General features: G+C 41.5%; 1 protein-coding gene across 6 annotated transcripts in view; it reads right to left on the minus strand.

Moving 5' to 3' along the window:
• EXPH5 (exophilin 5) overlaps positions 1–21,975 on the minus strand; it is a 74,180-nt gene that overhangs the window by 38,999 nt on the left and 13,206 nt on the right. Inside the window, exon 1 of one of the 6 annotated variants that reach the window (XM_082476837.1) lies at positions 20,566–20,587. The exons of 2 other annotated variants lie outside the window; for them this stretch is intronic. In XM_082476837.1, coding sequence (XP_082332963.1) covers positions 20,566–20,573 — 8 coding nt within the window. In that variant the 5' untranslated portion in view covers positions 20,574–20,587. Of the gene's footprint in view, positions 1–1,582; positions 10,501–10,549; positions 10,729–12,650; positions 15,604–20,565; positions 20,588–21,975 lie in introns of those variants that run through there. 3 more of the 6 variants (XM_082476836.1, XM_082476841.1, XM_082476839.1) reach the window with 3 other exon arrangements.

The raw sequence follows: 21,975 nt of genomic DNA on the forward strand, positions 1-21,975 counted from the left end.
AATTAATAGCAGGATTGTGAGAAAACCAAACCTTGCATTGCAGATTCCACAAACACAGCCTAAATGCCATGCTCAAGACAGCGGTGGGGGGCTGGGGGTTGGGGGGGCGCTGGGTAAGACTTACTGACGTCACTGGACTGGCCCTCACACTGCACTGAATGCATTGGCTGATGCCAGGGTTTGGGCCACGATTTGCTAAGAATATTGCACCGATTTTAGTAGAAGGTCTAAAGAACATTTACTGTTTTAAACTCTATTAAGGCAAACATACATGAACTGAGAAGAACTTACACTTTTACTTCTCTTAAACCTGATTCAAGTCTAACTTCAGAAAGTAACTATTCACTCATTGATTCAACTAATATTTTTTCAGTAGGTATTACGTTCCAGGCACTGTTCTGGAAGCTTGGAATATATAAGTGCACAAAAGAAACAGCTCCAAGCCTTCCTGGAACTTGTAGTCTAGCAAGTAGCAGTATTTCCATGGCCACCTCCGTGGCCCAAGCCACCACCATCTCTCACCTGGACAAACACCGGAACTCCCTACTTCTCTGCCTGCTTCCATTCTGACCTCCCTTCCATCCAGGCTCCACACTGCAGCCAGAGTGACATTTTTAAAAAGTTAGTTATATTATGCATTCCACTCCCCTGCTTAAATCTCTCCAGGAGCTTCCAATCATGCTTAGAATTCCAAACTCCATTGGTCTTCAAGTCTGTACAGAATCTGGCTCTCTGCCTTTTCTGTCACTTTTCTCATACTCCTCTCCCTACCACTCAGCACTTGGCCTTCTTTCTGTTCCTCCAGCAAGCCAAGCTGGTTCCACTGGGCTTTGCACTTGCTGTTTTCTCCACCTGGAATGCTCTTCCCTATTTGTCTCACGGCCATTCCTTTGTATCATTTAGGCCTTAGCTAAAATGTCACATCCTTAGAGAGGTCTTCCATGACCCTCCAAAACTACAGTCACTTTCTATCAAACTAATTGGTTTACTTTTCTTAATCTCATTTATCATCACATGAAATCACCTTCTTCATTTATTTACTTTTTTATTGATTAAAATATAATCCACAAGAGCAAAGACCTTGCCTGCCCTGTCTTCTGGAATGATGTCTGATATAGAGTAGGGGATCAGTAAACCCTTGATGAACAAATGAATATGAATTTGGGAAACTGTTCTCTATGGACCAGAATTTCTTCATCTATAATATGAAGGATTTGAACTAGATGTTCTCAAGGGTGCTTTCCTGCATTTTATCATGCTAAGATTGCTTTTGCTAATATTTCAAGGGGTATACCCTAATATTTCAAGACATGGGGAACAAATCCATATTTAGCTCTGTCTGAGAGTTCATAAGATTCCAACTCTGTCTCCCTTGGGCCTCTGTATTTCAGCCTGAAAAGTCCCAATTATTCATATTGTACTCATGTGTCAATTGCCCTTTCACTCCCTTCACTCTTTCTTTCTGCTTCATCACTCTGGATCCATCACATGATTAAAATAAAACAAGTAGAAGAGGATTTATTGTCAAACTGACAATAACTTTATGGAAGATGAAGACAATATTTCATGTTATATCTAGTACCTTCATGATGCTGCTGAATGTTATGGGAATCTTGCACCCTGTCACAGCACATCATTCCCTGCAGAGGGATGTGCACCTGGAATTAAATGTTAAGCATGTGTTGTGTGACAGCCACTGTGTTAGGTGCTTCCACATGCATTATCTCATTTAATCACTATGGGTGCCCAGTGAGGTAGGTATTATTATACTCATTTTACAGTAAAAGGAGTTGAAACCGTGAAGTGTGAAAAATCTTGCCTGTGGTTATACAGTGGTAAGTGAAAGAGTTAGGCTTCTACCTAGCCTCAGATCCCACTACCCAGCATGATAACACGTGTTGAGTGAGTACAGTTATTTCCAGATTGTTTTCCAGAGCCTGAATTATTCAATGCTCACTTGTCTCTGAACTTTTTTTTCACACTGGGTGTCTCATCACTGGATTGCCAGCTCCCTAAGCAGAGTGCCAGACATTCTGAACACACAGCAAACAGTGACTAAATATTTGTTGAATAACCCAACAAAGGAATACAAGAAAATTAAAAACTAGAGTTTTCAGCCTTTGCTTCTCACTTATTCTCTTTACACAGATGCTTAGACATCTTCCACTGAAACTTGTAAGGCAAGGGTTAGTTCATTCAAGTTGAATGTTAGGGTTTTACAAGTGTAGGGAAGCTGCTCAGAGCTACAGAATTGGATATGAATGCCTCTTGTAAGGCTGTTATGTTACTAGGACAACTGCAAGGCAGGTTAGAGCCAATAAGTTCTGATCAATAGATAAAGTATATTACCTCAACATCTTGGATTTGTTTATTATATTATTCATGGCTTCTTCTCAAAGACAACTACATCCAAAATTCTGACCACACTCTCTACACTGTTAGTTATATAGAGTTAGGTAGCAAGACAACTGTTCTCATGCAAATCTGGTGCATCCTTCTTTCATTTTCATGAATAAGAATGCAGAGCATGGTTTTTTTTTTTCCGCATATTCAGGCAATTTAATGTTAATTCTTATAACGTGTCCTGACAGGAAAAAAATACAGAAAGAGAAATGTTCTCAGAGGAGCCTAGGCAATTCCACAAGGTTGAAAGAAAGTGATGCCCCCATAGTTTCATTCCAGGTCCAGGCAGAAAGGTCACAAGACTATATTGCCTTCACTGTCTCAATACCCACAATTATCGTACTTAACTAATTCATTCTCTGTATCATGAAAATTTAAAGATGTTAGAAAATCAGCTCAAATCCAACATTTTGGAAGTAGCTTTAACTTTAAGGAACTTAATGTTGTAATATGAGACTCCCTCCCCCACACACCTACCTACACACTGACCAAATATGTAAGCAGAGGGGAAAAGAAAGATAGTTCTCAAATGGCTATTTAGTCTTTGCTTTGGGACACAGAACGCTGAGAAAATGCTTGAGGTTTCCTAAATGCCACCACCATGAATGTACTGCCCCTGGGTTCCCATCAGGGATAATGGAGGTTCAGAAAGTCCATGACTTGCAAACCATTACCCACTTCACGATTCAAAGAATGTTTGACATGGACATCAGTTAAAGCTTGTTGGTTTGGATTACAATTTGCAATACATTTTCAAAAAGAGTTAACCCTTGAAGTAATCCTTATCCAAAGGGCTGCTGCTTTTCCAAGTGCTCTCTAGCAAACTTGCCTCACAATGATCAGCTTGGGTTTTTTTAAAGGGCTTCTTGCCATCTACTGACCTGACAAGCCAACATTCCACCTCATCAGAAATTACTGTAGAATCACATCCCAAAGGGCTTGCTTTGAACATTTCCCCTTGAATCCCTCTGCTAAATGGTATTAATGATAATTATTACTCTTCTGATCAGTTATTCCAAACTTTTTTCATATGGTATTATCTCATCCAGAAGAGCTTATTAAGTTTTGTCTCTAGATGTAGTTACATTTATTTACCCAAACATACTCTTAAGCACTCCTAGAATAATTCTATAGCAAAATCAGTACCTGGGACGAAATGAAGTAATGCCAGCAGTACAAATGCTTGTCTCTACTCTAAATTATGTAACTTACTTATGGAAACTTAACACACATAAAAGATATTTTACTGGCAATACTGTTGTTATGCATTATTACTTACTATCATTTTAACTTTCAGATTCCAGTATCTAAATTTTTCTTTCTCAATAACAAGAAAAAATTGTGATCATTCTTTATAATGTATTAAATGCTTTATCATAAAATCTCAATGGCTTTTTGGAAAAAAGTCCTAAATGAAGCTTTGTTACACAATAAATATGATAATGTAACATCAGAGGCTATTATGTACTTTACATGAATATGTCTCAGTGCATCAAGAAGAGGTACAGAATTGTACTCAATCTGTAAACAATCAACCATTTCTCAAAAATGAGAAGAAATGTCAGTTGTAATGAAGTAGTAATGCCAAGTGTATTTTACAGAAGAAAAGTGGAAATGAAAAGAACTGTTTACTTGGTATTGTAGATGGGTGTGGTCTATTCTTTATTAACAATGACATTAAATTTTAAAAGTCATTATTTGGTTTTGAATCACTTTGGTTTTGTTTGCAAAAATGTTTGTTTTCTTTCAAGTAGGATGTGATGAAGTAATGTATAGCATAGAAAAATAAATCTGGATATCTGATTCTCTCCGTCTTGTTTTGTTTTGTAAATTCTGGCCACTTTACTGATATCCAAAAATAGGACTCAATTAAACCATAGAGGTAATGAATTAAACATGGTTGTAGGTCTGTCTGAAAGACATGGACCTCTTTTCTAGCATACAGGCAGTCCATGTTGTGTTGGGAGCCTATTCCACTAGCAAAATAGTCATGGGTAGTTGCTATGCTTTGGGCTATGTGATCCAAAATTTTTCACATTCCTGACCCTAATCAACTGAACCAGGGATTCATGATTGACTCAAAAGCTAAACATGAGCAAGAATGTTGCCTACTCAACATCACTAATTATTAGAGAAATGTGAACCAAAACTACAATGAGGTATCACCTCACACCGGTTAGAATGGACATCATCAGAAAATCTACAAACAACAAATGCTGGAGAGGGTATGGAGAAAAGGGAACCCTCTTGCCCTGTTGGTGGGAATGTAAATTGATACAACCACCATGGAGAACAGTATGGAGCTTCCTTAAAAAACTAAAAGTAGGATTACCATATGACCCAGCAATCCCACTAATGGGCATATATACCCAGAGAAAACCATAATTCAAAAAGACACATACACCCCAATGTTCATTGCAGCACTATTTACAATAGCCAGGTCATGGAAGCAACCTAAATGCCCATTGACAGATGAATGGGTAAAGAAGATGTGGTACATATATACAATGGAATATTACTCAGCCATAAAAAGGAATGAAATTGGGTCATTTGTGGAGATGTGGATGGACCTAGAGACTGTCATACAGAGTGAAGTAAGTCAGAAAGAGAAAAACAAATATTGTATATTAACACATATATGTGGAATGTAGAAAAATGGTACAGATGAACTGGTTTGCAAGCCAGAAATAGAGACACAGATGTAGAGAACAAATGTATGGACACCAAGGAGGGGTGGGGACGGTGGTGGTGGGATGAATTGGGAGATTGGGATTGACATTGGTATAAAATAGATAACTAATAAGAATCTGCAGGCTTCCCTGGTGGTGCAGTGGTTGAGAATCTGCCTGCCAATGCAGGGGACACGGGTTCGAGCCCTAGTGTGGGAAGATCCCACATGCCGCGGAGCAACTAAGCCCGTGAGCCACAACTACTGAGCCTGCGCGTCTGGAGCCTGTGCTCCACAACAAGAGAGGCTGCGACAGTGAGAGGCCCGCACACAGCGATGAAGAGTGACCCCCACTTGCCGCAACTAGAGAAAGCCCTCGCACAGAAATGAAGACCCAACACAGCCAAAAATAATTAAACAAATAAATAAAATAAATAAAAGTGAAATTCTTTAAAAAAAAAAAAAGAACCTGCTGTATAAAAAAAATAAAATAAAATTCAAAAACTAAAATAAAATAATATTCAAAAAAAGAAAAAAAAGAATGCTGCCTAACTGATGTGCTCTATTTTGGAGAGTGATTAACAACTTAATCATATCCTTCCTCTTGATATGTCTTGAAATCATTATGACAAGTAAGACACACTAAAGAGACACAGCGGCTGAGGGACACATTGAGAAGGCATTAAGCAGTACCAGAAGTAGAAGCCATAAGGCAACAGAGTCTGGAATAGGCAGAAGCTCTGAAGCAGAAAGGAAAGTTGCAAGAAGAAAAATCAACCATGGCAATGGAAGTGAACAGGGAAAAGCAGAGCAAAGTAGTTGAGCCACAGGTCTGGTAGATTACCAGCCTGGTTGATTGGCACCAGAATGTTGCTATGTTGTGATCACTGTTCTCATTCCCAAGGACTGGTTGTGCAAGCTGAGGCTGTTGTTTCCTTACTTCCCCACTGCAGACTTACAATAGAGTGCCACCCATCACTTGAGGTAAACTAGAGCATGTTCCTTGTCATCTGAAAGGGCGTAATGAAAACAGCCAGCCATAGCTACATGTAGAAATCTGTTTACAAGGGAATTCTTCAGGGTTGGGACAGGAAGTTTCTAATGTCAACAAAACTGACTTTGATTTGCTATTGTACAATTTTTAAGTTCATTTTTTTTCTAATTACTAAAGTGAAGTTACACTCAGTACAGAAGACGTGAAAATTGCAGAAAAGCTTGAAAAGAAAAGTCACTCATAATCCCCACAACCACAGATACTGCTGTGTGTGCCTATGTCCACAGAGCATTTTAAAGCAGGGGTAACAGGATGTTATACTGGGACCCAGCCTGTCTCAGTTTTAGCTGAGGCATGAAAGCAAGTGATTCCACATACTCAGTTGAATTGTGAGAAGACCAGTAAGGAGAATTTGCTTGGTAGGATTTATAAAAACAAACCAAAAAAAAAGAAAGTCAAAGACTTTATCCTATGTTTTCTTCTACTTTTATAGTTTCCAGTCTTATGTGTAAGCCTTTTGAGTTGATATTTGTGTACACGGTAAGGCAAGGGTCCAATATCATTCTTTTGTATGTGGATATCCAGTTTTCCCAACATCATTTGTTGAACAGATTATCCTTTGCACTTCGTGTATTCTTGGCACCCTTGTCAAAGATCAGTTGACACTGGGACTTCCCTGGTGGTCCAGTGCGTAAGAGTTCATGCTCCCAGTGCAGGGGGCCCAGATTTGATCCCTGGTTGGGGAACTAAATGCTGCATGTATGCTGCAACTAAGGAGTCCGTGTGCCACAACTAAGGAGTCTGCATGCTGCAACTAAGAAGCCCGTATGCCACAACTTGGAGCCCGGTGCAGCCAAAATAAATACATAAATAAATATTTAAAACAAAAATTGATACAGCCACTATGGAGAGCAGTATGGAGGTTCCTTAAAAAACTAAAAATAGGTTTACCATATGATCCAGCAATCCCACTACTGGGTGTATACCCAGAGAAAACCATAATTCAAAAAGACACATGCACCTCAATGTTCATTGCAGCACTATTTACAATAGCCAGGTCATGGAAGCAACCTAAATGCCCATCGACAGACAAATGGATAAAGAAGTTGTGGTACATATATACAATGGAATATTACTCAGCCATAAAAAGGAAAGAAATTGAGTCATTTGTTGAGACATGGATGGATCTAGAGACTGTCATACAGAGTGAAGTAAGTCAGAAAGAGAAAAATAAATATCGTATATTAACACATGTATGTGGAACCTAGAAAAATGGTACAGATGAGCCGGTTTGCAGGGCAGAAGTTGAGATACAGATGTAGAGGACAGACATATGGACACCAAGGGGGGAAAACTGCGGTGGGGTGGGGATGGTGGTGTGCTGAATTGGGCGATTGGGATTGACATGTATACACTGATGGGTATAAAATTGATGACTAATAAGAACCTGCAGTATAAAAAACAAACAAACAAAACAACTAATACTAAACTTTCATTGGGTTATTTGTATGGAAATATGTTAATATAAATGTTTCAGACATTACATGAAATTTCTAAAAATCTTATATGTTCTGGTATAATGTTATAAGTCATAATTCTAGTTATTACTTTAAAATGTATATCTCAGAAATAACTAAATGTCCTTGTCAATTGTATTATTATGAACTTTCTTCAAATCTTTAACTGTGGTCATTTTTAAGTCTTTTGTCATTTACAGACAGTTCTGGGTGTACTCTGATGCTTTTGCAAATGTGTTCCTATAAAAGGGTTTCATCTTCAAGAAATTCATGGAAAAGACTCTGACAAGTACAGGTTTCTGGTAACTGACTGCACTGCTGAACTGAATGAATAAGCATTTTCAGAACTCTAATGAAAAACTGATGAACTCATAAAAGTGCTAACAAAAGATCAAGATAAAAAAAAAATTAATTACATGGGACTGAGTGAACTGATGAGGATGATTATAATTTTTGTGACTTTCTGTTTGAATTATTTAAAAAAAAAAATCCCACAAGGACTCAGAGGCAAAGAATATACAAATCAATTTTCACTGCAAAGTAAAGGAGCTGTTACAGTGGAGGATTACTGGACTGAATGTCAATATTATGGCATAGTATGAGTGTGTTTCATGTTTGGTAATTGCAATCATTGTTGCTTTTGTTGTGGTCATCCATTTACAATGGTTGGTGTCAGTCTATTTATCTCTTGTAAAAATAAAATACAGTGTGTGTGTGTGAAAAAAAAAAAAAGAGATCAGATTTGTGGTTACCAGAGGAAGGGGATGAGGAAAGGGAGAATTGGAGGAAAGTGGTCAAAAGGTACAACCTTCCAGGTATAAGATAAATAAGTACTAGGGATATAATATACAACATGATAAATATAATTAACTGCTGTACGTTATATATGAAAGTTGTTAAGAGATTAAATCACAAGAGTTATCATCACACACATTTTTTATTTCTTTAATTCTGTATCTATATGAGATGATGGATGTTCACTAAACTTATTGTGATAAATCATTCATGACATATGGAAGTCAAATCATTATGCTTTGTGCCTTAAACTTAGTGCTGTTTGTCAATTGTATCTCAATAAAACTGGAAGGAAAAAAAAAAGATCAGTTGACATATATGTATGGATTTATTTCTGGGCTCTCTGTTCTGTTCCATTGGTCTATATATCTATCTTTATACCAGTATCATACTGTTTTAATTACTGTAGCTTTGTAATATATTTTGACATCAGGACGTGTGATGTGATTTCATGGATATGACATCAAAAGCACAGGCAACAAAAGCAAAAGTAGACAAGAGGGACTATATCAAACTAAAAAGCTTCTGCACAGCAAAGGAAACAACCAGTAGGGTGTAAAAGCAAACTATGGAATAGGAGAAAATATGTGCAAACTATATTTCTAATAAAGGGTTAATTTCTAAGATATATGAGGAACTCCTACAACTCAATAGCAAAAAACCTAATAACCTAATTTAAAGATGGGCTAAGGATTTGAATAGACATTTCTCCAAAGAAGGCATACAAATGACCTATAGATATATAAAAAGATGCTCAATGTCAACAATCATCAGGCAAATGCAAAGTAAAACCACAATGAGATATCACCTCACACCTGTTAGGATGGCCATTGTAGTAATAATAATAATAATAATAGACAACAAGTGTTGGCAAGGATGTAGAGAAATTGGAACCCTTGTGCACTGTTGATGGGAATCCAAAATGGTGCAGTTATTATGGAAAACAGCATGGAGGTTCCTCAAAAAATTAAAAATAGAATTACCATATGATCTAGCAATCCCACTTCTGGGTATTTATCCTAAGTTGAATAAATACCCACTTCTGGGTATTTATTCTAATTGAAATCAGAGTCTAGAAAAGATATTAGCACTCCCTGGTTCACTGCACCATTATGAATAATGGCCAAGATGTAGAAACAATCTAAATGCCCATCAATAGACAAACTGGTAAAAGAAAATGTGGTATATACATATAATAGAATATTATTCAGCTGTAAAAAAGAAGGAAATCCTGCAATATGCAACATGGATGAACCTTGAGGACATTATGACAGATGAAATAAGCCAATCACAGAAGGACAAATAATACATGATTCCACTTATATGAGGTTTCTAAAATAGTCAAACTCATAAAAGCAAAGAATATATTGATGGTTGCCAGAGGTTGGGGGAGGGGGAAATGAGGAGTTGCTAATTAACAGGTATAAAATGTCATTTATTCATGAATGAATAAATTCTAGAGATCTGCTGTACAACACTGTGCCTTTAGATAACAATACTGTCCTGTGCATTGAAAAATCTGTTAAGAGGGTGGATCTCATGGTAGGGTAACAAGTCCCCTTACCCACATTGGTTCAGAAGAGCAGAGACACAGAGAGTCTTTTTTTACAGAGGGGCTTCAACAGTACCACTGAAAGAGCTTAATGTACGTCCCTTAGAGTTTTGGGGAAAGGACAACTGGTGTCTAACTCCTGCCTAAGAAGCATAAGTTTGAGAAACGGGGGCCAGCCAGACTAGAGTGAGGGAAGTAAGGGGAGACTGAAGGGAGATTGCTCAGCTGGCAGTCAGTCCTCACTTCCAGAGTTTCTCATGCATGAACAGTTCTACGCATTTCCCATGGACAAGACATGGGCCACAGGAGAGGCTGAGGGGGGGTGAGGTTCTCTGAGTTCACGTCCACGACAGCTGGCTCAAGAGGCGAAGAAACCTTAATAGAAAGGCTGTGAGTGAATCACAAGATTCCTAGGGACATGGAGGGGTTGGCAGAGAGCAGGGGAGGGCACATCATGGTATCAAGAGAGCTGCAGAACAGAGCCTGAAAACCCCACCTGAGCACACAAGAGGCAAATTTAAACATCTGCCCAGCCTCAGAGACCGTGAAGCCACCTTACAGCCACCGCAGCCAACAAAGAGCTTCCTAACATACACCCCCACCCCCACCCAAACATGTACCTCTCCTCCTCTCCATCCTCCGCTTCAACTCTGGAATGGTCAAGAACCACCTTCGAGGGGATGGAGAGTAGAGGCTGACGGGGAGAAGGTAGGATCAGACCCCTCCTCACTGTTACAGGCTTCTCACTGCCGCAAGCTGTGGCTGTGTGAGCGGAAATGGCTGCTGCTCTGAATGACACTGGAATTAATCAGGGACTGGAAAATCTAATTATTGTATTGAATTGAGACAGTGGTTTTGTGTCTTCAAGTGACCAAAGGATGTTTACTTCCTGAGAGTGAGCAGAAAAGTCATGGGACAGCCCTTGTTTTTATCCAGTGGCATTTAAAGGCAAAACTAAAGGTGCTTTCTGATTATATCCCATGAGTCCTGATTTCTCAACATGCCAGTTATACATGTATACATTTTTCAGAATGTTTTTAAACTATAAATACTGTTTTGCAGCCAACATTTCCCACTTAGCATTATATTAAGAATGCTGCACTACATCAATATCCTTTTACCATTGTGTCTTTGTGCCATAGGATATGTACCTACTCCCCTAACATTAGATGCGAGTCATTTCTAATTTTTCACAGCCATAATGTTGAAATGAACATAGTTCCAGCCTAGCATTGTGCACCTCTCTGATTAGCTTCTTAGGATAAATTTCTTTGAAGTAGAATTGCCAGAAAGAATGATCATGTTTTAATGATTGATGAAATACATTGACAAATTGCTCTGTGGAAAGCTTATATCAAATTTTTCTCCAACCAGCAGATTCTATATGTGTGCCAATTTTCCCATATCCTTGCCAACAGTAGTTATTATTGTTATTATTAATCTTGATAATCTGATATCTAATAAAAAATAATTTTTTCATTAAAAATTTTCTTTTATTACTGGAGAGGTTGAACATTATTTCATATGTTTATAGGCTCTGTGTCATTTTTTTAATGACTTACCTGCTCAACACCTTTGCTTATTATTGTAACCCAGGTGTCACTGAAAATATTAGTTCTTTGAATCTTAAGGCAAAGGCCAAAAGAATGGCAGAGCTGGCAATTCTTGGTATTTGCTTCAAAGTGTAGCTCACAGACCAGTCTGTGTGTTACTAAGTGGGGGCTCAGGTTGGCCACTACGACTTGCCACAGAGCAGTGCTAGATGTTGTCTTCAGAGCACCTAGTTTTCTTGGTGGTTTGCCTCCTATTGCTCTTGCCTCTGTGGAAGTACAAAGAGAGGCATCATGTGGCCCGACCACACAGACACTATTGTCACAGATGCTCTCTGCATTATCTTCATCTTTTCCCACCCAGTTGCCTCAGACTGGCATAGTTGCATAACATCATTGTCTGAGCTTATGTAAAGTTGCTGGGTCTGGATGGTGGGGACAATCAGATGGGTTCTAATCCCTTTGTTACTGTGGCTGATCAAATAACATCTATGTGTCTCATTTTCCTCATCTGTAAAACTTCACGACCAGACCCCAGGCTTACCTGTCTGGACTTGTTTCCCATTACCCTCTCATTTAAACCCTATGTACCAACCATTCCAAACTCTTTGCATGCTCTCTGGACCTTTTTCCAAGTTTCTCTTTGGTTTGCAATGCCCTTCCTTAAACAGTTTTTGGTCCCATGATTAACTCAGGGCTAACACTTAGCTAAAGGTTTGAAAAATGTTCTTTGAGTGAAAAAAAAAAAAAGATTCAATTAAACTATAATGAGAATTTAAATTTGTAAGAATGACTTGAAAGCACTAGGAAATTTAAGACCTAACAGTAGGAAAAGATACGTACAAAATAGCTGTGATATAACACAGGACATGATAGACCTCTAAAAGAAAAACAGATTCTCTATTCACAACACTTCTGAGTTAGTGCAGACCCCACAGGTTAAGGGCTCAGTCCCACAAAACTAACTCCACTTCAGACACCAACCTCAAGTCCAGACTTCTAGGACTTCGACTGACCGGCTGTAAATTGGGGGTTTCCATGACCCCCTCTTCAGGGTTGATAACTTATTAGAACAGCTCACAGAACCCAGGTAAATAGTTTACTTACTATTACCAATTTATTACAAAGGATATTTTAAAGGATACAAATAAATAGCCAGATGAAGAGATACCTATGACAAGATCCAGAAGGGTCCTGAGCACAGGAGCTGCTGTCCCCGTGGAGTTTAGGATATGCCACCCTCTTGGCACGTAGAGGCATTCTTGTTCACCAACCCAGAAGCTCTCTGAACTTTGTTGTTTATTGTTTTTATGGAGGCTTCATTATGTAGGCATGACTAATTAAATAACCAGCCATTGGTGATTAAGGCTGGGGTGAAGTTAGGGGGTGGCTAAAATTTCCAGCCCTCTAATCACATGATTGGTTCCTCTGGCAACCAGCCCCCATCCTCCAAGAGTCACCGCATTAATGTAAACTCAGGTGGTTGAAAGGGGCTTATAATGAATAACAAAATATACTCCTCTTACCCCTCCCACTCAGGATGTATTAAGGGCTTTAGAGGTTCTGTGCCAGGAACCTGGGATGAAGACCAAAACTATATATATTTCTTACTATATCAATCACATAATAGAAAACCGAGACTCTTACCAAGCCCAGCCAAGGCCCCACTGACTGTTCCCGGCCTGAGCCCCAGCGCCCACAAAACTGCCCCTACGTCCAGCAGAGACGGCAGCAGCCCCCTGGACCCAGGCAGCCCACAGCCCCGGAGACCTCAGCCCCCATCAACAGTGGGGACCCCCCCCAACCACCATACTGGAGTGATTCCAACTCAAAGGACACCCAGAGCCACCATCTGGTATCTGCCAGTTTTCCCAACTGACCTGTATCCTACCCAGCACCTCCCTGCCCCCCTTTCCCACAATTCATGACATCAAAACACCGGCTTTTCCCCTTTTTCCTTGAGACTCAGGAGGGCCAAAGCAACAGCCTTTTGCTTTTTTTTTCTCTCCCTTACCAAGGGTTAAAGGAAGGGATCCATCCTTATTGTTCAGAGGCACCAACTCCCTCCCCTAAATCAGGCTGAGAAGGAAACAGCCAGCTCTTACCTCCTCCTGGTTGTTTTTCTTTCCCACCCCAGTTTATTTTTTGTTTCCCCACTACCCCCTACCTCTGAAGCCATTTTATGAACTGTCATGTGCCACCTGAGCCTCCAGTAAAAACAAAAACAGGCTTTCCTGTTGAAAAAACAAAAAAAAAGAAAAGAAAACCGAGACTCTTGGTTTAAGATTAATTCTGGCTACGGGCTGGGAAAACATTCCTGAAGATGGGTCTTAAAGGCAGGGAGATAAGCCTTGTTAGCTCAGCGTCTGAATCCACCATTGTTCCTCCCCAGTGAATGGTGGAATGGTTTGGAAAGTAGGTACAGGGTGTGTGTGTGTGTGTGTGTGTGTGTGTGTGCACATGTGTATGCGTGTGTGTATGCACGTGCAGAGGGGGGATGCATGCAGGCCATCATTGGCAGAGAGTAATCTGAGCAAAGGAAGCGAAGTAGGAGAGTGAAGAACTTCATTTTGTTCTTGTTTTATTTTAAATGGTCATCGGAAGTTTATATTTGCTGGCCTTGCATCAAGGGAAATTGTCCAACTTTACTCGTGGAGGTCAACCATTATCCATTAATATTTTCAATACTGTCCTGGTCATTAGGTTATAAATAAGAATCCCAGAAACTCTGAAATTCTCTCAATTCTTTGGTACATATACACAGAAATTCCAACACTAAGATCATGCAAGTCTTCTGGAGGCTCCTATGCTCTTATGTAAAGAACAGGGCTTGGAGGGGAAGCCAAAGATTTCTTCTTGTGTTCTCATGCCTATCACTCACACAGCTGGTGACTGTTCCCTGCCTCAGCAGATTCAACCGAAAGCCTGAGATATGGAGAGAAGTGCCACATAACCCTTTAAGGCACAGTGAATTTCTATTTTATCAAAATGATTTTGTGCTGCTCTGCTATTTATCATTTGCAGAAAAAAATATAAACAGCTGGCCTAAATCTCATTCTCTACGTGAAAGATTGCTAAAAATTAGTGAACATTTAGCAGAAGTTACCGAGGGTGAATAGATCTCTGGGGAGGATGAGGGAAACAATTCGGTTGACGGAATGCTCCAGCAAGCCAGCAGTTTTCCCACAATAAATAAACACGAGCTCTTTTCCTTAGGACTTTAGTTCCCAATATTGACATGAATAGCCTTCCTGAATTGAAGATTTACATATTCTAACTAGAAATTAAAGTTCAATAAGTGTGTCATGTAGACTTGATTCAATGGAAGTGTTAAGAAGCCATACTTGGAAGTCATTCTCCCCTTAGCCACCTTCCACTTACCCACATCCAACCACCCTTCAAGGCCAGTTTCTTTATGAAGTCTTTCCTAATAATTTCAGCTACCATCCGTCTTACTCTCATTCCAAAATCCTACTGTCTGTACTACCCATTAGGTACTTAGTCATGTGTAACCTTATAATATTATTTAAATTTTCAATTGTCCACCCAAATAGATTATAAATTTCTTGGGCTCTGCGCTTTGCATTTACCACAGAAGTCTGCATATACCATAGAAGTTTGCATAGCCCATAGAAAAAAAATAGTAGGTCTTCAAAATATTTGTCAATGATTTCTTATTTTAATAAAGATGAAAATATCACTAATCTTGATCCCCAAACATGTTGGGATTTAAGTACTCTACCATCATGCTAAACTTGGAAATGTGTACCTTTTTCCTTTATCATCGTTCCTACTGAAGATACCATTCTCAGCCTCGCTGCTTTGAACCTAGAGGTATGCGTTCAACATATTCAGGCAAATTCTGAAATACCAGGGCCAGTGGTTTGCCAGGGGCTTCATCCTGGTGCACAGCATCTTACCTGATGGGTGCTGAGTAGCACAAGGTAGAATGATGGCTTTGCCTCTCTCTTCAGTGACTCTGGACAAGCTTCTGGACAAGATCCCCAGTGCCCTAGGCTGGTGGGCAGGGCACACAGAAGAGGGGATCCCCCACTTGCTGAAGGTGAAATACATTTCTGCTGAGCCCAGAATGAAGAGAAGGGTGCTGCTGAAGAGCAGCTCACTGCCACTTCAGAGGGAAACAGCCACTTGAAATGAAATGTCTTGCTTTTTTTTTGGAAGGGGGCAAAAGGTGTTTTAATGATCAGTTGGTCTTAATTATTATTATTATTTTTTAGTTATTTATTTATTATTTATTTTTGGCTGTGTTGGGTCTTCGTTTCTGTGCGAGGGCTTTCTCTAGTTGCGGCGAGCGGGGGCCACTCTTCATCGTGGTGCGCGGGCCTCTCACTGTCGCGGCCTCTCTTGTTGCGGAGCACAGGCTCCAGACGCGCAGGCTCAGTAGTTGTGCCTCACGGGCCTAGTTGCTCCGCGGCATGTGGGATCTTCCCAGACCAGGGCTTGAACCCGTGTCCCCTGCATTGGCAGGCGGATTCTCAACCACTGCGACACCAGGGAAGCCCGATCTTAATTATTTTTGCTTATAATAGGAGAGAGATAAAGCTCCTGACGGAAGTCCAGAGCTGAAAGGGAGGAAATGAAACCCGCTGCAGTTTCCTCTGGCAGGCGGGTCCTGTGGTCCAATCAGTCCCCTCCTCTCCTGTCAGGTGGCTGCTTTCAGCTTCTCCCCAGATGTCCGTTACCAGGCCCGTCTGGAGCTGGGGAACAAGTTTCAATCTCCCTAGTCAGAATTCTGCTTTGAAATCTGCTTACTCCTCCCTTCACCCCCAATCCCAGTGTCAGGCCTAAAACAAACTTAACTGCTAAGAGATAACATTCATCAAGAGATAACGTAATTTTTAAATGTTTACAAGTTGATGGATGGAGGAATTGTTGTCCTTTAACATTCATACATATTACCTCACCTGGGACTCACAAAGTGTAGAGGCCACTTGAATCTACCAGTTTCAGTGTAAACAGTAGGTCAAATACCAAAAACTCATCAAAGCCAGAAACCTGAGTTCATATGAACACTCCTTCCCCCTCCTCCTCCAGCCAATCAGCCACAAAGTCCTGCTAATTTAACTGTGCAAATATTTCTTGAATCTTTCCCCTTCTCTTCATCCCTAGTCAAGGCCCCTAAACATATCTGTCTTCTAATCTGGGCTTCACCCTTCATACAGAGCCATCCACCTAAGAGGCAAATGTGACACTGTCACTCTGTTGCTCAGCATTTCAATGGCACCTCCTCACCCCCAGTTTGTACCCAGCCCTCTCTTGCAGGTCATTGGCTCTCACTCTGTATTCCAGTGCTAGCCACTGCTAATGGTGCTGCAACTCCAACAGGGTTTTTCACATCTTTGTGACTTATCTCCTCCTGCAAGTCTTCCCTGAGACCACACATGGGGTTAAATGATCTCTGTGTCCCTGTGTGCAACTACCTTATCACCTGCCCCATTATAGTGAATATACTGTTTTCAAATCCATCTCCTTCACTACACTGAGAGATTGTGGAGAGCATTTTAGTATCTCTGGTACTAAGATCATGGTAGGATCTCATCTGTGAATAAATGAGTGTTTGTTACCTAACAGAAGTGTTGTTGAGTCAATATACTGAAAAAAAAATCTACCCTATGGGGCTTTCACTCTCAAGAGGAACACAGAGGTACCCGACTCTGACCCCTGATGCTGTGAGGTGATGGGAGGAGGGTCCTGAGGCAGTGACAGGTTCCCAAGACAGTTGCCGTAATGCTGCAAATGGAGAAGCTTGTCATATCTGGCAGGTCCAAGAGAAAGAGGTGAAATTGTAATGCTACCCCCAACACGTAACTTTGACGGTTGATTGACCTAAAATAAAAAAAACTCCTGATGATGACCTACCTCCCAGGAAAGAAGCCAAAGGAGTAGTGAGGACCTGGCTTACCTCCCCAAGAGACCCAGGTCCCTGGAGGTGTAGAATCTTCCATCTTTAGGGGTTGCCACCTAGGAGTGCCTATAGTACCTCAGAGATGAAGCTCAGATGAGCTAAGAAGAGAAGAACATTTTAATCACTTTGATGATGAAATTGTAATTGTTTTGCAGCACTGTTTGGAAACTGTGACACTTACAACACTTAGTTGGCTTTTAGACACATGAAGATTGTTTATAATAAAAAAATTCACATTTACGTATCATTTTGTTCCCCTTGAACTCTGCTTAAGGATCTGGGAGGCCCGGAACAAGAGGTCACATGCTGACACATGGAGGAAGTGAAACAAGCTGGGGAAGCAGGTGGAGCCAGAGCTCAGGGGAACTGGGTGTACGAGGTGCGAGGCAGAGCTAGGTGAGGGGTGGTGCATGTGGCTTTGAAGGTGGAGACAGCTACCCTGGAGGGAATATGTTACTCATAAAGAGTTTTGCCTGGATGGCAGCAGCAAAGCAATTAAACAGCTGTGGACAGACATGACCTAATGTACTGGCCTTTCCTGTTGTCTTTGGTGGAGCCGGTGCCACAGCCTAACCTACAGCTAAGAATGTTTGGTGGGGTGTGAGGTTGGGAGTTGCTGAGAATAGGGAAGAAACTGATGTCCTTGAGGAAGAAGAGGCACTAGCAAGCAGGCCGAGTGGAGGGATGGCCAGACCCTCCTGACATACTCCCCCACAGGGAAGGCCATGGTTAGCGGTCCCCACAGCAAGCCCCAGTGATTTTTCTACTCTGAGGAGTGAAGTACCCAACACCAGCTACTTCGGGGACAACTTTCAGCAGACAGAGTTCTCCTTTGGCCTTCGGTGATCCTGAAGGGGACTGCAAAGTGTAAGCTCAAGTGCAAACGCAGGGATTCAGCAACTCAGACCTGCCCTCAAGTGTGCACGATCCAAAAGTCATGCTTATCTACCTTATGGCATCTGCAAGAAAGGAAGAGGACCACACATAAAATACACGACAGATATTTTAAAAATAGGCCGCAAAAAGTTCTGCAGTTTAAACACTTAAAAATGAAAAGAAAAACCTTTGTTGCCATCTGGGCTCTGACGCAATTTAAATCAAAATGCTGGCTTTTTTAGGGGATTTATTTAAGACCCCTAGGACTTTCCTCAGGCCACCCGGGAGCCTTTGAGGATTCCGTGTGCAGCACTCCTCGGCCCCATGGTCACTCCTGCCTGTATCACAGCAGCACCTGAGCTCACTGAGGGGCTGCAGAACAGCAAGTGGCCGGCCTCAGAAAAAGGGGGTCTTGTCGCGAAGCTGTGTCACATGGACAGCACTTGGGTCTCACCTAGACTGTGAGTCTATCTGGTGTGGCTGTAGGGGTGAGGCTGACGGAGATCACAGGGGTCCCAAGCTGACCCCCACCCATCATAGCAACCTACGATCACAATCCACACATTCTCTCGACTGTTGTTTAACTCCCTTAAAGCTCAGGTATTAACTTCCCTTTGAATCCACACATTTCCACACACCTCCATCGCTTAGTGTCTGGATCAGTTCACCCGTAGAGCGACAGGACATGCTGCACAAGTGCCACAGGGGTCCAGAGTCCTGTGTTCTAGTCTCACATCCACCCTTGGGCGTTACTGTGGTCTTGAGGCATTTTGAGAAAAGAGAAAAATAAGGATAATAATATCTCATCTGGGAAAATAAGAAAATAATATCTGCTGTTCCTACTTTAAAGGATATTTGAGAGGATCCAGTGAACATGGTAAGCTTTAAAGTACTGCATATATTTAAAAAGTCACCAATCACATATTCCTGAATAATCACAGAATCATCAAAGAAAGAGATCTAATTCCTTTCTCTTTCTTTTGACCAACTTGTAGTGAAACCAGGCTGCTTTACCCTTTCAGAAACTCTTTGGGCTTCCATGTTGTCCTTCTTTAGCTATGTCCTGTTTCCTCACGTTGAACGTAAACACTCAACAGCCAATGTGAAGAACCTATGACTAGAATTCGGTTCAAGGAAGCGAGCTCACAGCCAGGATGTAATCAGCTCCTGGATATTACAGCATTTGTGTTTATGTGTAACCACACTAAGTGGGCAGTAGAACAAAATAAAAACAACAAAAAGTGAAAAGCAATTCTTACAGTTGTCAGACTAAACAGCTCCAGGGGCAGAAGGTCCTTTTGATCCTGCCAAGAAATTCTCAAGTGGGAAAGTACTAGAAACAAGGCTTTTTACATTTGTGTCAGGCATATCCCTCTCGGACTGTCCTTCACTAGCACTCCAGGCTTTCCCTTCCCAAACCACAGGGTTTCCTGAGAAATCAACAGTCCCTCAACTCACGTAAAGGAGTGGCCTATAGGAAAGATGTGACAGGCGAAGTCACAACCCAATGTCCAGGCAACCAAGATGGGATCCCTTACTGCATATTAGGTCATTTGGGAGCTTTAAAAAAACACCCATATGCCCAACCTGATCACAGACCAATTTGGCTAGAATGTCAGGGTGGGGCATGGAATCGGGCATTTTGAGAGTTCCCCAGGTGGTTGTCATTTCAACCAGGGTTGAGAATCTCTGTCTTCGCAGAGCCTGCAGTCTAAGACTTGTCATCACGGAAGCCAAGCAGACACATCAAATGTATCTTAGTGTGCAGGCAGGCATACAGAAAGGAGAGGCAGTGTGAGTACAGAGAACCCAAGTGCAATCCCCTCCTGGACAGGTGAATCTTACTGCCTGCCAAGTCAATATTATATCATCTTGAGCTGAGCTGGATGGTCTACGGCCCCCGCTTAGAACATCCAGCTATAAGTTTTCCCTAGGAGGTGCTACAGATTGGATGCCTTATCCTAGGGCAGCCCATTCACAGGCTGGCTCGAGAAGCATCAGGTGACCTGGCCTAATGGCCATGAGCACCAGAATCGGACCAGAGAATGTATAAAGAGTCAGCCAGTTGAAAAATGCAGCAGCATGAAGTGAGGGAATCAAAGGCATCCTAGGAGAAGGACAGTGTGGGCTGTGACAGGCAAGCAGAGTAGCTGGTCCCTAGAGTCTTGGTTTCCCAAGTCCTTCAAATTCCAGATTCAGTCCACAGGTAACTCTTCTGCAAAGCCCTCTCTATCTAAAGTGCCCTGAGTGAGACTCTTCCTCTCCACCCAAGACCCTGACTAACCTGAGCATGTTGGAGGCTGACCACGGCATAGGAAGAATATCCAGAAAGGTGGGGAGAAGCGGCAGCACAGAGAAGCAAGGGCAGAAGAGGGCCACTCCCAAAAGGTGCTGAAGCAAGAGACAGAAACTGTAAAAGAGCAGAGTGAGCAAGGGCAATAAGCACAGGACAACTGGAAAGAAAACTCAAGACAATTTTCTGGCAGGGAAGCAAAGCCTTAGCAATATAAGACTGGGCAGTGAGAAAAAGTAGAATCTAAAGGACGACAGAAGAGGACAACAGGGATGGAAGGGAAAAGAGGACAAGAAACTGTCCCTTCCCTGCTCTGCTCTGTGCTGCTGGGAGAAGACCCCTGTAAGCTGCATTTCCCAGGCTCTCACTACCAGTTAGATGCTTCCAGCTGGCTTCAGCCAGACGCTGGCGGGAGACTGGAGGGCTGGAAGGGAAAAGTCAGGGTATTTCTCCTCTTCCCTCTGCCTCATGCAGAACTTCTTGCAGTGATTGTCTCTCCCACATCTCCAAATCCCCAGACAGGCCTGCCATGGTCCCAGTTTCTCATGGGGGACCCTAGCCTGTAGGGCTTGGCTAACACCACCTGCTCCCTTTTCCTCTCTAACCAGTGGTGTGCTAGAGCTGGCTTGTACTGGTTTACATACAAGAGCAGATTGTAAATATTCAGGAATTTTACAAGCTGTTTGTTAAACTGCTTCTAGCTTGAAATTAACCAATGCTACAAATCAAGGCTTTTTCTCCAGGAGAACCAGTTATCAGCACACCACTGCCTCCAGGCTCCCGGCAGCTGCCAATCTCTGGTCAGCCTCGTTGTCCCCTGATTGGTTTCTCTCCCTCTTTTTATCACCATGTAACTAACCAATTCATCGGACTACACTCTGTTTTAAATACCCAGTAGTTTCTGTTTTCCTGGTGCGACCCTGAGTGATAAGCAGTGATCTCCTGAAGAGTTTTACCTGTTCCCCTGTGAATGGTAAACATTAAACTCACAACATATGTGGTTTTAATTTTGTTTGCTTGTTTGTCTAGGAATCCTGTTAATCACTTACCCTTTTAAAGCAAATTAATTTTGTTATAAGTTAAAAACTTATACCCCCCTAATAAGGTATTTGTTTGAATAGGAAAAGAACCAGATCTAAATGACAACCAGGTCACTTGATGGATATCTCAGGATGAGATAATTGAGGTCTACCCTCAATTAGGTTTGCTACCTGTCATAGAAAATGGAAAGAGGAAGGAAACTGAAACACACACGATCCATTAACTATGTGCACTGATATACATATAACAATCACACTTCTCAGTACTAAAGCCTTTTCCCTGTAATTTCCTTCTTAGGTTTCATGAAAGCTGATGTTGCAGCATTTGCCTCATCAATTCTTTGCTGCTGCTGATATTGTT

The sequence above is a fragment of the Balaenoptera physalus genome, assembly GCF_965194825.1.
Source record: "Balaenoptera physalus genome assembly, chromosome: 10".
Taxonomy (NCBI): Eukaryota; Metazoa; Chordata; class Mammalia; order Artiodactyla; family Balaenopteridae; genus Balaenoptera; species Balaenoptera physalus.